The 17,798-nt window shown below is 42.7% G+C and overlaps 1 protein-coding gene across 2 annotated transcripts; it reads right to left on the reverse strand.

Moving 5' to 3' along the window:
- Window positions 1-2,539: 2,539 nt before the first annotated feature.
- On the reverse strand, window positions 2,540-17,585 carry AAAS (aladin WD repeat nucleoporin). 2 transcript variants are annotated; one of them, XM_018556214.1, is made up of 17 exons: window positions 17,497-17,585; window positions 16,369-16,506; window positions 13,981-14,108; window positions 10,003-10,058; window positions 9,618-9,709; window positions 8,343-8,389; window positions 7,843-7,941; window positions 6,988-7,131; window positions 6,548-6,668; window positions 6,332-6,456; window positions 6,201-6,261; window positions 5,985-6,075; window positions 4,629-4,722; window positions 4,484-4,551; window positions 4,312-4,393; window positions 2,853-2,937; window positions 2,540-2,771 (listed from the first exon to the last, which is right to left on the reverse strand). In XM_018556214.1, the coding sequence occupies exons 2-17, from the start codon at window positions 16,489-16,491 to the stop codon at window positions 2,628-2,630; spliced, it is 1,560 nt and encodes a 519-aa protein (XP_018411716.1). In that variant the 5' UTR covers window positions 16,492-16,506; window positions 17,497-17,585; the 3' UTR covers window positions 2,540-2,627. The 2 variants fall into 2 exon arrangements, with proteins under 2 accessions (XP_018411716.1, XP_018411715.1); XM_018556213.1 differs by having other exon boundaries at window positions 16,369-16,501; window positions 17,487-17,585.
- Between the last annotated feature and the right edge of the window lie 213 nt (window positions 17,586-17,798).

Raw genomic sequence — 17,798 nt, forward strand, 5'->3', positions numbered from 1 at the left:
TCCAGGCTTTTCCTGCATCATGCAGTCCAAAGAGGTTTGGATGTGGTACTCCGAAAGCCAGGCTAAGACTGACTGCGCACGATAGCTGACAACTGAACAGCAGTGATGCAGATATTCTTGAATGGAAAAAATCAAAGAAAGGTGCTAGTAAAATAATAGCAGAGCTAAAGAAAAGACGTCCATCCTCACTAGCAAAAAAACAAGGCAAGCTGGTTGTAGGAGGGGTTGTCTTGGGCCGGCCTACAGTTGGTTCTTTATTTGCCAGTGTTCAGTCCTGTACATGGCAGTATAACCCAAAGGTTGAAAATCTTCATGTGCCCCTCAATAGACAAGAAAGAAACATTTTTATTTGGTTCCATTTGTGATCGCACATTAAAGAAATCATTTTAAATGGCCTTTAGTTTATGCTCAAATAACTTCGCCATGCTTCCTACCAAAAACAGTTTTAATGTCCTTATAAATGAGACACAACACAGAAGAAAGTGTGTACATTTCTGTACAATAACACTATTTTAAAAAAAACTCTGGGAAATCATTTTCTTAACCCTTGCAGTGGGGCTACCCTCACACTGCAAGGGTTAAACGCTCAATTTCCACAAAAAATAACAAAATTCAACTCGCCTGAACCTCGGAGTTGGCTGGCGGTTACAGCACTCATTCAAGCCTGTTTCCTCCAGCGCTCCAGAGATGGATTGTACCTCGGTGTCCTCACATCCAATACACAGTGTATTGGACATGATGACACAGGATTGGGGGAGAGAGGCTGGAAGGACCGATCTAAGAACCAGCCGGCTTCAAAGATCGGGTGAGGATAACTTTTTTATTTTACCTAGACAAAAACAAGCACTTTACCCTTTCCGTGCAGAGGCAGCCCCACTGCAAGAGTTAAAAAGGTTTTCTTTAAAACTGAACAACCTTTTTATTTTGAATATTCAGAAGAAAGACAATACAATCAAAACAAAGTCTTTTTTGTCTTCCCAAAAACAATATATAGTGCAATGGCAGAGCCACTTGAATCAATGGGCTTAGGTCTTGCAGAGTATACACGTGTCGAAGTGGTTTATTTTCACAGAGAATAAAAGGGAAAATACTTCTTGTACATACAATTAGAATCACAGGGATATTGTTTTGTGGCATGGCGCTAAATTTATGGTCAGCAAATTCAATATTTGCGCTAATTAGAGACAGAGTATGTATCCTTATATTTATCTTACTCAGCTTATGAATAAGTGTCTATATACAGAACCTAAGAGTCATTTTACCTTATCTTAAGGTGCGTTTGGTTTACAATAAATGCCTATTATTCTGAAACAATCCATATGAATAAAACAAAATGTCTGTTAAATTGTTTTTGACTAGTGTTGGTGATGGTCATGTGACCCCTGTATCTCCTCTACCCTCCCAGAGCTCAGATGGCTGGGGTCTAGACTGTTAATGATGACCGGTCCAACCTGCAGTTCTCTCCAACAGCTTGCTCTATTGACAACACAACTCCTATAAGGTGCCATTGTTGATCAGACTCTGCAGTGCTGGCCTGGGGGAGTTTAGGCCAACTAGAGGACTTGTGCATCAACACAGCATCCTGAAGGCCCCGAGGCAAAGATTCAACAAGACCACCTCAACATGGGCCTGTGTCCATAGTTAGCATGATTAGGAAATATCAGGAAACCAAGGATTTGCAGTGGTGGGGAGGGTCAGACACTGGCAGAATCACCAGGTATTTATGCCAGGTTTTCATTTGTAATAAGTACATTTAAAAAAAAGCCGGCATTGTACTATTTATTCGGAAGACATACGGCCATTTTTGCTCACTGTGGTTTTCTAGTAAGGATCTCTAAGGTCTCGTTCACACCTAGGCGTATTGCATATGCGCGTCTGTCACGCCACTAACGCGCGTTTCTGAAGGCTACTTGGCTGTACCCCAATGGAAACGCGCAACAAAAGCGCGTTAGGGATGGGCGGAAATACGCCAAGGTGGGAACGAGACCATTGAATACAATGGGATTTATATTTTTGAGCGTTTTGTAGAGCGTTCGTCGAGCGTAGAACGCGCTACAAAACGTTCAGGTGTGAACGAGGGCTAAAGGCCTACGCTCAGTCAATGATACTTTAGCAGAGAATCAGGTATATGCTGCATTTGTAAATGACACTACAAATTATAATTACTTCCTGTGAGGGATTGAAATATCACATTCCCGGGAACTAAGCTGAGCATTATTTTAGACACCGGCAACATTACCACCGGTTAAATGCCAACATGATTAGCAGGGGAGTCATTTTCAGGCTGCCTTTACATACAAATCCTACACTCATGCACTTGCTCTGACAGCGACTACCTTGAGGGCAGGTTTCCTTATTGGCAAACATAAAATGCAGACAAATTGCATTTTTGCCTGTCAGTGTATCTGAATCTGAAGTTGGTTATCACAGGCAGTGCTAGATTATGTATGGCCAGGCTAACAGCATTGCTGCTATTACCACAAGTTTCCTTCCCACTATTTATACCCTGCTCATTCTTACATGTGTCAATATCAGCCAACAATCTAACTCTTCACTAATATAGTCTTACATCTGAACAGTGTAGTGCTGGTAAAAATAACAAAGGCCAACCGTTGATTTAACAACATTTAGTTTTGCGTAAAAAGCATCGTTTTGTCTTTTGCAGTGCCGTAGTCTGCTACCAGCATGGTTTCATTCTCTGGAATAAATCGCGGATGCTGTGCGTTAACAAAGTAGAAGGGCACATGGAACAGGCGGCCAGAGCTTGAGAGCTGGGGAAGGAAAGAACAATCAGACTACTGCGGATGTATAACATAAGTGATATGTAGCAAAGGACAACATGGATATCCTACCACAGTGAGCAGTGCCCCCTTTGAGAAACACGGGTGAAACTGCATAAAGTGCAGATCCTCGCCCACTCTGCATGGAAGGAAGCCACTGGAGACAAAAAATGAATGATGTTAGGGTTTCAGAATACATTATACCAGAAGGATACGCCTAGTCATTCAGCAAGTCCTCTAATCAAACGTTTAACATTGTTTAGTGATGTGGAGAAAGACTTGTAGCTCTACACCTCTGCACAGAGATCACTATTTTCCCCACAGAGAACAAGGGACCCATCCTACAGCATGCTGGCAGGAGACAGGCTAGGCTGTGGCTGATTTTGAAAAACGTAAGCTGTAAGAAGTTGCACAGTATTTGCTTTTTGGTGTAACTGGAATGGCCATTTAAAGTAAAATTGGGCTTTAATGTTTTTTTTTTAACTCATGTATGCCTACATTAACTTCCATTATAATGTGTGCCTGGAGGTCAGCTGTAGGTTGCTTCTAGGGCTCCCCCCCTCCCCCAAGCTGAACATGCCAAATTCATCTTTGCCATCTAATCAACTACACAATCATTAAGAAACAGATGAATGATGGTTCAAGATCTGCTTCCACTCTGTCCCATTGATTCATAATTAGCTGCCTCCCCTACACTACTAGCTCTGTCTCCTCTCTCCCTCTGCTACACAATCAGCTTCCACTGTGTCATAACTGTCTATTTGAGGAGCGATGCAAACAAATGCGTCACAAATCACTCAAATACGCACGCACAATCACTACTTTCTACAGAGGAAGGCAATGGCATAAAAATGTGCACCTATTGTTATTAGCTTGAGAAACATCACACAGACTTAGCTGTTCCAAGTACTTTTTTTCATAACTAATGAAGGACATTACACTAAAATAAATATTTCAGAAGAGAAATATGGAAGCAGTAATTGGCTATCTTCTTTGCTTGGCTGTTACAATGATCCTTTAAACTTTGCTACTTTCCTACTCATTGACCAAGAACAGGTATGCACTCCAGGTACTCTGACTTTACTGATGTGCATACTGGTTCTGGATCTGTGACTCAAATAAAAATATTAAAGCCAAAGAGTCATGATGACTGTGAGGCAACTAGAAAATTCAGGTCAGCTGTGACAGCCTTCATATTCTAAAATAAAGTGCTCAAGGCCTAGTGCAGAAAATGTCATATCTGAAGGCAGCCAATCCATCTTTTTCCATTGTCCTAGATCCTATTTTGAGAGACGTGGCTAAAAGAGAATACTCCGTATCAGTCTAGTACAGTGGTGGCGAACCTTGGCACTCCAGCTGTGCCAAAACTACAAATCCCAACATGCATCTGCCTCTGGGAGTTATGTCTATGGCTGTCAGCGCCTTGCAATGCCTCATGGGACTTGTAGTTCCAAAACAGCTGGAGTGCCAAGGTTCGCCACCACTGGTCTAGTACATCACATCCCTCACAGCATTAGTAAGAGACACTTACCAAGGAAGCAGCTCAAATATGGGACTGTTTTTTGTCCTGTAAACAGCAATCACTGATTCACTTGTACTGTCATTGGGGTTTTCTGTAAAAAGCAGAGACACCACTCAAATGTAAACACATAGTACAACAATGGGTTCAAATCCAGATTAGTCTGTATCAGCAAGACTCCAACCTTTCAACATTACGGCAAGCCTCTCTCCACTTGGATCCCAAACCATGGACTGGATTTCTCCACCGATTCTGTAACACAGGTATATAGAAGAATGGTCTTTTCTGAAAACTAGGGATGTTAGACAGACTTGGTATCTTATATCCACCTGATTTCCCCCATCTCTGTGTCGAAAGCGGTCTCGGATACATCAGCGACAACTGTTGCACTTCGACCTCCACCGACGGAGCTGTGCATCTCACCTGTATAGTGATATCAGAAGGGCCAAGTTATTATAAAACACACCCTGAAGTGTGAATGCCACTGACCATATAAACTACTCTTCTCAAAAAGTATCTCTTAAGTTTAATAAATGTTGTACATTTAATATATCAATATCCCAACTACAAAGTTCAAATAGCTGGAAACACTTCTGCTTTGTGCAAACTCATCATCCACAAAGGCTTTTATGACAATACTAGGAAAATATCTAATCCTCAACACGCCTGGCTAAAAATAAACTCCGGTTGTGATAAACTCCTGAAAAAATGCAAATAATACGAACAAACATTTTATTCATCTTGCATTTATTATTTAAAGGCCCGTCAAGCTGTGCAGTGATGCAAGATCAGCGCTAGAACAGAATAAAATTGTGTCATCAAATATTGGCTCTGGCTGACCATGCCTTTGACCTATTTTAGGTTTAATAGGTTTACCTAGAAGGAGCCAAGCATTTTGTGGCTTGTTCCCAGTCTGTCTGCTTCTTGGACTTTCCCCTATTTCAGCCAATATCAACACACGTTGTTGAGAGTTTTCAAATTCACGTGTCCTTAGGATGCGTTCCATTTTCAATATGCTAACAGCTCAGCAGTGACTCTTTAAAGAGGAGCCGAGCTCTGGAATCTGCACCCAAAAAGTCAGAGGGAAAAGGACTTCTCCATTAGTGAATTCCCGTGCCTTGTTCAGCATGGTTCCTGTTTGGAAGCAGCCACCCTGGTAGAGGCAGGGATTTTGCTCAATAGTACCATCACTAATTCTCAGTCCAAATCTCCTAAAACTAGAGGTCAGAGCCAGCAGTGCTTTAGAAAATAACATAGCAATGAAGCATCTCTCCGAGAGTCATGTCTGTGGCTGTGAGAATCTTGCAAAGCCTCATGGGATTCGTAGTTCCACCACAGCTGGAGGGCCGCAGTTTGGACATCCCTGAGGTAAATAAATGCCTAGGCACACTCACATGCCAGGAAGTGCACGGTTATATTTCAGGAGGAATACCATTTCCCAGGGGTACTACCTAAGCACAATAAACATTTCTACATTTTCTCAATGACACAGCAAATCTTAAGATTTCCACATTAATACTATTAGTACTTTACACAACAGTTCATGTCTTGTGTATTTAGCCAACAGGCAGCATAGGAAATAATGTGTCAAATTACTAAAAACCTCACTGCACTGTGGCATCTTGAGTTTAGAGGAGCAGGGGGTCTGATTTCTGTCAGTAAATATTTATTGAAGGACACTTTACCTTCAGGAGCAGTGAAGGACAGACTATATATTACAGACTCTCCTTGAACTGCAAACAGTAGGCGACTTCCATCTGGGCTCCAGCAGCCAGTCTGAAGGGTTAGAGAGAGACAAGAGAAACAATTAGCCAAAAGACAAATGATCAGTGAAATGCACCAGGAGACGCAACTATGATGAGCTCTAAAAAAAAAAAAACTAAAAAACAAACAAAACGTACTTGACAACGGCCTTTGAGTGTTGGCCATCGCTCACATGTCCACATCTGGGTCTCCCATACCCTGCAAGATAATGGCACTGTATTACGAATCAATTCCAACATACCAAGAACTTCAGAACATTTCTCCTTACCTGAACACAGGAGATGGTGTGGATGAAAGCACCTTGCTGCCATCAGGTGACCAAGACAAGAATGTTACACCTCCTCCTCCAACTCTCTGCAGTGGTACACAGGTCTCAGTAGACACATCCCACACCTATGGTTAACACACACCATAGAAATATACATAAATCTACAAAGTAGATGAAGCACACATACTACACTGAGCAGTATATGTCACTACTCACCAACATGGCTGTGTCCACAGGAGATGAAGACAGCAACACACTACCTTTAGGAGACCAACAAACACTAGTGACCGGACTGTGACCTGGGTGTGAGAGGATCTGTGAGCAGCCGGAGGAAGGCCTATTGATAGAAAACAATGAAGAGTGGAGACAATATCAATTTCAGTTTCATCTTAGAAAAAAAAAATGTTTATCTAAGGTCACAAAGACCACTGAAAATGATTTCTACATATCCAGAGAAATACAGATGGAAGTAAGAATAGATGATTCTATGAGGTATACAAAACACAAATATGTAAAAGCAATATATCAAATTAATAAAAGAAATGTATTTAAAATGTCAGTCATGTCTCCAGTTTCATATAATCAAACATTAAGACTTCTGATAATCTATAATCAGTAAACAATACTCATAGAATTCACCATGATATGGTGGTTACCTTGTTGATAAGGAGGTGGGGTCTACGTTCCACACAATGACACAGCTCTGGCAGGCTACAGCCAATATAGATGCACACAAAGGCTTCCATGCCATGCTAGCCACATCCTTCTGTAGACGATGCTTTAATATGGGTGTGACTGAGCTACAACATAAGAAGCAGTCACAAAAATCACTTCATGGTCTTTAACTCTGGATACAAGGTTAATTATTATGTCTATGTATCAAAGTTCATATTATGAGCCAAGGTAGCAAGAAATGTTGTGTTCCTGCTGTACCAACATCTGCTTCTCTTAGTGTTGCAGCACTTCAGCATCATCAAAACTTTATGTGGGGTCAGAATGGAAAGTGATAGAATATATACTACTGCCTTATGTTTAGTACTAGTACACAATCAGCAAAATAAAAGTTGTCTATATGGTTCAAGGGACACTTCAGTGCATTGGTACAAGGCTACATAGAAAACAAAAACTAAACAGTAACCTTGAAGCAGAACTAAAGTCTCGGTTTTTTTTTATGACAGACAGTGGAAACAAGAGTTTTAAACTTTTATGCATTTAAAAACATTATAAAATCTCTTGGAAAATATGCTCAATATGTAACCAAAGGAAATCTTCTGCCTAATGAGGAGGAAAATAGGTACATGTCAATGACTGGTGAGATCTCCGTTGTAGATCAGTGAGGGGCATGCCCTAGCGCAGGTGTACAGCCCCTAAAATCAGGAAAAATATGAAACGGTTCGGCAATTTAGCAGATAAACCTACACACACACACACACACCATAGAATTGGTGATCCTTTTCAGTCACTGTATTTCCCCAATGACTAGTTCGGTATAACCCTCCACATTGTCTTACCTTCCTGTTGCATATATTCGAATGGAGTCATCTACAAGAGCCAAAGCAAACTTGTTTGTGTGCGGATGCCAAGCTAAAGTCCTGAGCGAACAGCTCACCCTACAAGACAGAACAAAGCAATATGACTTCAGCCGTTTCAAATTCAAGGCAATACTAGTGCTTCTGGTCACAATAGGACAGTCCTTTGGCTGCTGCAATTCTCTGCCATTTTGGACAGTACAATGATCAAGATGCATGTCCCAGATCTCTACACATTTGAAGCATGTCATGTGTAGCTGTTACAGTTACATAGTAAACTGTACGTAGTAAATACATATTACAGATTGAAGTCACAAGAGGTAAAACAATATTTGGAGGAATGAAGATCTACCCCTGTATTGCCTGGTGGCTCCAAAACAGTTGTGTAGGCTTCAGTGAAGGTAGTTTCACTGGACACAATATGTTTTACCATGAAAAGAATGACCAGCAGACAATTAAGGCGCCTCTGAGGACATACATACCAGTAACGACCTTGAGAAAATTCTGCTGTGAGATCTTCACTTTTCATCTGTGGACACAAACTTCATTCAGGAATGTAGTACTTAAAGATGAGAAAATCCCAACATTCCAATTCCTAGCTCTGATCCCGCTATAGATGAACTGTGCTGATGAACTGTTGCATGACACGTAGCTGAACAGTAATTGATAGCGATAGGTCATATATTACAGATGCAGAGAGAAGCTATGCACTCTGCTTCTAAAACAGAACTAAACCTTAAAAGGAGAACAATGGGGTCAGGGCTTTTCCCCATAGTTCTCCTAAGGGTAACGCGAGGACACAAACTAGCGTCCTCCCGTCATCCTAAGCTAAGCTACAGCTCGCGGTATACTGAGACGCCGCAGCCGGAGCGGATCCCGACATCGATGTCGAGATCTGCCCAGCTGCGTGAGTGACAGCTGGCTCTGCATATCAAGAGGCAGAGCCAGCTGTACACGCCCCCTCCCCCGTCCGTTCCACCAGTCAGCGCTGGAGGATCGGAGTGGGGAGGGGGGAATCCAGCCACTCCCCTGTCACGGCAGAGAGCCGTGATAGGATCGGGAGGTGAGCGAACGCCGGTACGTGTTCGCTCACCTCCTGATCTACTGAGCCGACCTGTGACAGTCTCATTGTCACAGGTCGGCTAAAACTATGAGGTGAGTGAAAAGCACTCACCTCATAATTCTCCTTTGAAGAAGAACTCCAGGCACAATTGTTCTTAACCCTTGCACCGAGGGTACCACTGCACTGCAAGGGTTGAGTGCTTGTTTTCGCCTAGAAATTAAAATAAAAAACGTATACTCACTTGAACATCGGAGCCGGTTGGCTGCTATACTGGTTCCCTCCAGCCTCTCTCCCCCTCCGCTCCAGCAGTCGAAGGTCCTGCGAATCATCACATTCTATACAGTGTATAGGACATGAGGACGCCAAAGGGCATTCCATCGCTGGAGGGAAGGAGAAGAGAGGCTGAAGGGACTGGTGCAGCAGTCACGGTTCAGGCGAGTATATCTTTATATAGCCCTCTTCTCCCAGACTTTCCTTTATTATATTTGAAACAAAAAAAACCCTTAAACTAAATAGTGGGGCTAAATCACCTACAAATTCCCCAGAACAAAGTCAGAGGTTAGATTCTCTATGTTAGCCTACAACAGATATATAAAATAAGGAATCAGATTGTTTACTAAGCCCAAAAGATCCATTGCTTGTATTCATGAGATCTACCCCTCCGCAGCTGCACATTCACAATAGCGTGACTTACTGACAGGTGTGGGAACAGTGACCCATGGAAAGAGGAAGACCATCGGCATAAAGCAAGGCAGCAGCAGGACACACGGCACAGAAATTGGGGCACTGTAACGAAAAGTAAAAACTAGAAACATAACACAAACAGATGGAGATGCCAATTAACCTACACATTTAATAGGAATGCAATGATTTGTTTTGTCTCATACCCATACAGGAGATTATTAACGGGTTCAGCAATTTGTCATTGAAAATAAATAACTTATGAGAGAAATATGGAGGGCTGCCATTGCGGACATCCACTTCTACATTCTAGTTGTCTGCCATTTTGACTTGCTGACCAGGAGCAAGTGTGCAGATATGGACTTTAGACTGTACTCTTGTTGTGGCATGGATCTTACCCTCTTCTTCTGAGTTGGATATCTCCTCAAGCATCCCAGCAAGTCCCATTTGCTTCCTGGAAAGAAATATACAAATTGTGTGACATCAGCGAGGAACAGTGTTTAAGTCATGCAAGAAAAGTAACCAAACACAAAAAGGACAGAGCGCCCCTTCAATGTGAAGAATCATTTATTATAGGAGAATAACAAATATCACATTACACTGACAATACTCACAAAGCAGCCACTGTTCATATTCCTTGTCCTATAGTCACATAGCCCCATCCCTCTTGTCTGTGCAGGCAAGAAGAGCACTTGCAGCTTGATACTAATTCTGGTAGAAACAATTGCCGCACAAACGACTGATATCACAAGCTGGACAATGAATATTCCCGAAGTCAGAACATGCTGTAAACAAACACAGGCTGCTCCAACTCTAACATGTTTCACCACATGGCTTATTCATAGAGATGAAGAGAGATTACAAAGACAACAATAAATGGTTGTAATCTCTCCATCTCTATGAATAAGCCATGTGGTGAAACATGTTAGAGTTGGAGCAGCCTGTGTTTGTTTACAGCATGTTCTGACTTCGGGAATATTCATTGTCCAGCTTGTGATATCAGTCGTTTGTGCGGCAATTGTTTCTACCAGAATTATACTCACAATGTTCTAATATGGCAAGCTGGTACTGTGATAACAATGATGCCAAGAAAGGATCACATTCAATCCTTCTTGTTCTCATGAAACAGATTGAATGCGATCCTTTCTTGGCATCATTGTCATCACAGAACAGGCTTTCCGTATTGGAACATTGCGAGTATAATGTGATATTTTTTATTCTCAAATAATAAATGATTCTTCACATGGAAGGGGCGCTCCGGCCTTTGTTTGGTTATGATGGAAGGATTCCCCGGTTCGTCTTGAGGAGCAGCATTTTCGTGTGGGGATTGTCTCTTCAGGTGGCCATACACTTTACAACCATCGCAAGACCTTACTCTTGCGATGGTTGTAAAGTAATTAAAAAAAAAAAAAAACAACATACGATCTGCCCATCTTGGACAGGCAGATCGTACTTGCGATCATCGCAAGCCCGCCCCCCTGAGGGGCGGGCTTCAGATGACCGCAATGCTGAACGGGCAGTAGTGCAGTGTATGGGCACCTTTATTGTGAAGATCTTTGAGTTGCTATCAGCACCTGAGAGAGTGGTTTATAGTGATGTGCGAGACAGGTGCCTGGCATCCTTCAGATTGCTCCTTAACAAATGGAATATTGCTCTTTTACAAAACCCAACTGCTATGTACTTACGGTTATAATGTGTAAGCATGTCACTATGCATCCCCTTGCAAACCTTAAAGTTCATGTCAGAGCAAAAGAAACAAGCAAATATGCAGTACATCTCTACAATACAGGCACACCCCCCCAGATTTCATGCCTGCAAGTATAGGAAAATACCTTGTGATCTATTAGAAATGCCTAATACCGGTCATGTGCTGACCACATACAGCATTTTTGGTGACTAAAGCTGGCCATACACTAGTAGATTTCTGAACGAACGGTCTTACGAAAGATCTTTCTTTACCACCCAATAATACCGGCAGATACTTGACAAATGTTGAATTACATTTCTTTTGATTTTAACGTTAGATTTTGGAAATATTGGAGTTGCCTGAACAAAAACCACATTTACCGTTAGAATTGTGTTTGTTCGAGAAAAATGCTTCCATCCTTCTTTTTTCGTCACTACAGTTGAAAATAATTGTCGATGTGACCCCGATAACTAACTTTCGTACAAACGTTCTTTCGTATGAAAGTTTTTTGGAAAATCTATGCAGCGTACGACCAGCTTAAGTGGTGTCAGCCCTGCCCAGTTTGTTTTTTTGCTAAGCTACTCAAAATCTTTCACTTTTGCTATCTCTACAACACTGACCTCGAAGGGGTCTATTTATGAACTATTCACTGTGACGTTTGTAGATATATTCCAAAACTAATGTTCTCCAGTAATATCTTTACAAGGGAATGTATTTTTTCCATTTTATTCATGTAATCTTGCATTATGCCCACTAGATGGCACTGAGAAGCAAAATACTTATTTCCTATGCTCCATTGACTCTTATTTAGTGGCCATTCATTATACTAGTAAAAAAACTAAAGGATAGATCAGATATAACTAGGGATGCACCGATATATCGGCTGAAAATGGCACTTTTGGCATAATGACGAAAGTGCAATTTTCCTGCCGATACATCGGCGCATCCGTGATTTCTTTCCTCCCCGCTGGGTGTTGCTCTGTGTTCCAGCGGGAAGGAGAGAAAGTGACAGCCAGCCGAGCGCTGCGGGACAAGAGCGCTGTGAGCGGCCGTTGTCTCTCCTCCCACACAGCTCGGCCGCCTATCTCAGTCCGGCAGAGCAGTGTGGGGGCGGAGACAGCGCTGTCACAGGAGGCTGGGCTCTCCTCCCGCACTGCTCGCTCAGCCTCCTGTGACAGCGTGTCAGAGAGGAGAGCGGGTACAAGCAGTCACTGATCAGTGATCGCTGAATGTTTGTAGATAAATTGAGGACATAGTATGGTTACTATATCCTCAATTATGAATGAATGGGGGTGATCTACATCCCCTCCTGTTCATTCATGATTGTACTTATAGTAAACACACAATGTTCTCATGTTATCAATGAACAGGAACACTCAGTATAGAAGATTTCTGTTCATTGATAACAGGGGATACAGAAAAAGAGATTGAGGACTTTGTGTTTCTATTTTAAAAGGAAAATATCAGGGGTCTGTTTAGACCCCTAATATTTCCCCGAAGCCCCAAAAAGTAAAGTAAAAAATAAAAATATTTACTAAAAAAATGAATAAAAAGAAATATTAAAAAATGTAAAAGTTTATAAAAAATAAAATGTATAAAACATTTTTAAAAATTTAAATAAAAACATTTTCGGTATCGGTTTCGGCCTGACAATTTTTTCTATTTCGGTGCACCTCTAGATATAACAACACTCTTTCAAATGGTATATTTAAGGCCCCATTTAATCCTATATCTATAGGTGCGATTAGGGATTCCTGTGTCAGGAGCTTGCATTTTCCTGCAGCAGGATTCCCTAATCTGCTGTTTACAAGTGGCAGCTGTCACCCGTTCAGGTAACAGCCGCTGCAATTGAACGCCGGCACACCGCATGTTATGGTTACATGCAGTTAGGAATCATTCTCCCTATCCCACGATCGATGAGTCAAGGGAGAGTGAATGATTCCTAATCGTATCACAATTACATGCGGTGTGCAAATGCAGTGGCCGACACTCGATCATTAACTTCAACGGTGACAGCAGCTGATCGCAAATGGCAGATTTATCTGCCCAGTACCATGGCTCTTTTTTATGTTGTCCCCCCTTTGTTACTAGAGGCTGTCCATGGTGTCACCTTTCAGGTGGTTCATTACTGATTATGTATATTATCTTTTCAAGTGTACTTTATATGATTAGGTAGAATTACACCCACCAATCTGCTCCCTCTCCCCCCGCTCCCTCCCCTTCATGGCTGCCAGGGTACGATCTGTTCCCCGTAGTCAGCATCGCTGCCCTGCACTATGTATTTCAAATTACGCTCACAAATGGCGAGCACTCATTGGTCAGCGCGGTCACCTGGGTAGATCCTAAATTCTGTGATGACATGGCATCCCTCTCTGCAGCAAGTCCAGGGTGGGCAGTGCAGTCTGAGTCTGGATTCACAGGAAGTGGACCAAATGATGCTGGGTGTCATCTAAGCTGGAAGACGTGCATCACTGGATTGCTGAGCAGGTGCAGTTGCTGGGGAGTGTCAGAGTAGAGCAGCAGAAGCTGCATTTTTATTTTACAGAATTGCTGGGGATCCAATTTTATTTTTATTACTGAAACTGGAGTTGGGCTGCAAGCGAGGGCAATGTCACTCCTTAAGGGTCACATAGATCACAATAGCTAACAAAGACATGTGACTTTAAAGACAATAAGCAGGGCCACTCACCAAGAATTCAGGCATCTCTTCCACACGCTCTCCTTATGATGAATAAATGCCGCTTTGCTACTCATTTCCATTCTACCCGGAACCTTCACTGAATCCAGAGGAATTGTAATCTCTGGAATATTTACCAGCTATAAAACACAAGAACACATTTGTAGGTAAACAATTGCCATAAAAACTGTATTAACTAAAAAATAAAAGTCAGAAGAATAAAACAGAACTCCAGCAAGAAATAAATGAAAAAGTAATAGTCCAGTCAAAGATGAAATAAGACGGCCAGCTTTTGCTGCGGTATTCAGCATTATTCCAGAGATCTCCCCCATTGGATGTCCTCAGTCTGATGGCCAGCATCATTCAACCAACTTCCTCTGAGCCCAGGTCATCCTGGACTCACCCCAGCCTGTGACTAGACAATGAAGCAGCTCAGTGATGAGCTTATCTTCTGTCACGCTGCTTTTCTCTTCCTATGCTCCTTTCAGGACATGAACTGATTGGCTCCATGTATTGCTTTTTCCTCTTAAATTCCAACCCTGCTGTACAGGGACAGCAAGAGGCTGATACCTGGTCAAATTCAGGTACTTACACTGCTTGTATTTACAAAATGAATTTAAAAAGAGAACTAAAAAGTCAAACCTTTTTTGGCTTTAGTTCTCTTATGGGTCAAAGGAGCACATTTTCTAATGTCCTCCTGTGACCCAAAACTCAGCATATAGTGGCTATTGCCCGCTATATATCAGTGCTGAGCCGCACTGCAGGTGGGACAATATTGCCAGTCTCCACCCCGCTTCCCGATTTACAGCTGACTCTGCCTCACTAGACCCAGAGCCACCCACTCCCCTGTCTGTCCCTCCAATGAGTGCTGGAGGATCAGAGAGGGGAAGGGATCCCTGTGGGGAACGGTGACTGACAGTCACCACTCTCTGCAGGGAGAAGCCGTGAGCTGAGCGATCAACGGTTTGCGATTGCTCAGTTCTCGATCTATAGAGTCGGCATCGTGACAGCCAGCGCGTGACACTCCAGCTAAGTATTGAGAAGAGTACGTTTTACTCTCCCAATACTTTTCCTTTAACATGTATTAGGGGTATTTATGGTCAAAAACTAAAAATAAATCTGTATTTCTATATTGAATTTTTAAGTGTGTAAACTTACTTTTGGAAGATGGCCATAGGATGTACTTCCTCAATGCACTGACACAATTTCACCCAGTCTTGTGAATATGCACTTCCTTGTGTCACAACTCTCGCAAAGCCTTTCTTCTGAATTATAACGCAATGTCTAAACAATGTAACCTTATCATTGCTTGTTGGAAGCATTGCATGATGGGGTATGTAGTCTCGAGAAATCGAGAATGCATCACATCAAGCAGCAGGGAAACTGGTGCAAAGCACACTGGGAGTCCAGGAAGTTGATGAAAGTGATGAGCAGACAGAAGGCGGCACTCACTACATAAAAAGGGATTTTTTCAAGTAAGCTTTTATTGCATTATCAAAAACAACTCTAGTGTGTATTCCTATTACAGTGCTGATGTTATACCAGGATAGTATATGCTGGGGCTTTACAACTCCTTTATTGATTATAAAGCTGCATTAATGTGTCTTTTACATCTGCCTAGAGTTCAGCTTAAGTATCATACATACAATATGATTTATGTTTGCACGAACACCTTTAGCAACAGTACCTCACAGGAGCCCCCAAACCAAACTCACTGTCCACACAGATCTTGCCTCTGGCCTGCGTTTCCTTCATTTCACAATATAACAGGGTTGTGGAATTCCTATCACCGGGGACATGCAGTTCCGGGCGCCAGGCGGGTACTTTCTTTCTACATTTACCCTACTTCAGGCAAGCAGCAGGTCTAAATGTAGAGAGCGGGGGAGCAGTCACTCGTTTTGTACAAGTGATCTCGGCAGCTGTACCCGCTGGTCCGTCCCCCATGTGGTAGCCGGGCAGCAGCGCTCTCTAACACGCACAATGTGAATTAAAGGGTAAGTTCACTTTCCCAAGTAATTTGGGAAAACTGAATTACCTGCTGAAATCTGGCCCCCTCTCTTCCCCCCCGGCTATACTTCCCTTTCAGTGAGCGGTCCTTCCGCTCTGCCGGTACCAGGTGTACTATCCATACTCCATACTGTTGTCCAGTGCAGCCCTGCTCTGTGGATTTTGAATTTCGTTTGCAAATTGTGAGTACTTGTTGGTCAGCGTGGTCACCTGACCGCGCTGACCAATGAGAAGCACTTCTCGCATGCTTAAATACGTCATGAGGGACAAGTAGATTTTTTTTTCCTTGTACATTTTTAAATGTCCACACCCGTATATAATCACAAGGAGTGTAACCACCCAGTCCATTAGAGGTGTCCAGTGTCAATGATTTCTATTGTTAAAGTCTCTTACTGAGGTATTAAAGGAAGTGGGCGGGCTGCTACTGGTATGCCATGGCATCATCTTATTGTTGTGTTCATACAGCATCACATCTCCAGGAGGAAGAGGTGGCGGGAACAAATTTAAGGAGCACATTTTGCTGGATCTGCAAATTACAAGACACACAATGTTAAAGACACAGTTGCAATGTTTTAGGATGGTGATGAACAATGCTGAAGGGACTATGGGGAGTACAACACAAGCTTCAAAACGCTGTTAACAGCTGGCGTTAGCCTTCTAACCGCTGCAACCAACTCGCCATCATAGTGTTGAATAGAAGATCACCAGCACTCAAAGTGTGAATTGTACATGCATCACCAAAGCCAGCGTTTCGGGGCCACGCAGGGTCCCTTCATCAGGGCAACATAGTGACATTTGTAGAACATAAGCGATAGACATATAGTGAACTATAATACACCACAGAGACCAAGTACCAGCCCTGCGACGTCACTATGTCCCACCATCAATCAAACAGACGTAGTGGTGTGATAATATACAACAACGTGTACATAGAACACAAGGAAAGCCAGCAGATACCACCGTGTGTTAGACATAAAATGCTAATCATTGGTGTTCTGATGTCATTGTAAGATGAAGAACAAAAATACCTTCATCACATATGTGTGTGTGGGGATCAAAGGAGGAATTCACACCCTGAACTTTGCAGGTGCTGGCGATCTTCTAACACTTTGAGTTACATGGCGCCATCCACGTTCGTGCACCGAGACGATGTATGGAGTGCCGGTGATCTACTACAACTCGCAGTCATGACATGGTCCCCTAAAGCTCACCACACACATTGCAATCTGATTGTACAATCCGCCACCGAGTAAGTGGAATCAATATATATTCTGACTGGATATATATTGATTGACTAGACTAGTCCTCATATTACACAGCTTCAGTAGATCTAATGCTGATTATACAGATATTGTACAGTCAGATTGCAATGTGTATGGTGAGCATAAGACAGTAATAGCAAATCGTGGCTACTCAGTATTTATGTCCCCTCCCTCCTAGTCATTTATAGGAACCGGCACACACGGACACCAGAGACTAACAGACAACGCCGGGACTGTCACACATTTCACCTGGACTAAACCCCCAACACCGGATTCACAATCCCGCGCCGACTGCCCGGCGAATCCTGGAGCTGTGATGACGTCAGAGCCACGTGACCGGCAGAGACGCGACAGTGGCGTACCATGTGACGTCATCCACCGGCGCTCCTTGAGAGATGAGATGATATGTGGAGGGATTTCCTGGCGTTTAACTCTTCCATCATGCTGTGTGCTAGCGGACACCTTACCTCAGGAGCTCTCCATGATTTCTGTCCCAGGCAATCTATATCTCAGGAGAATAGCCGAGGCCAGATATAGAGAATGTGTATGTTTATCCAGGTT

The sequence above is a fragment of the Nanorana parkeri genome, unplaced genomic scaffold, assembly GCF_000935625.1.
Source record: "Nanorana parkeri isolate BGI_ZX_2015 unplaced genomic scaffold, ASM93562v1 scaffold228, whole genome shotgun sequence".
In the NCBI taxonomy this organism is placed as follows: Eukaryota; Metazoa; Chordata; class Amphibia; order Anura; family Dicroglossidae; genus Nanorana; species Nanorana parkeri.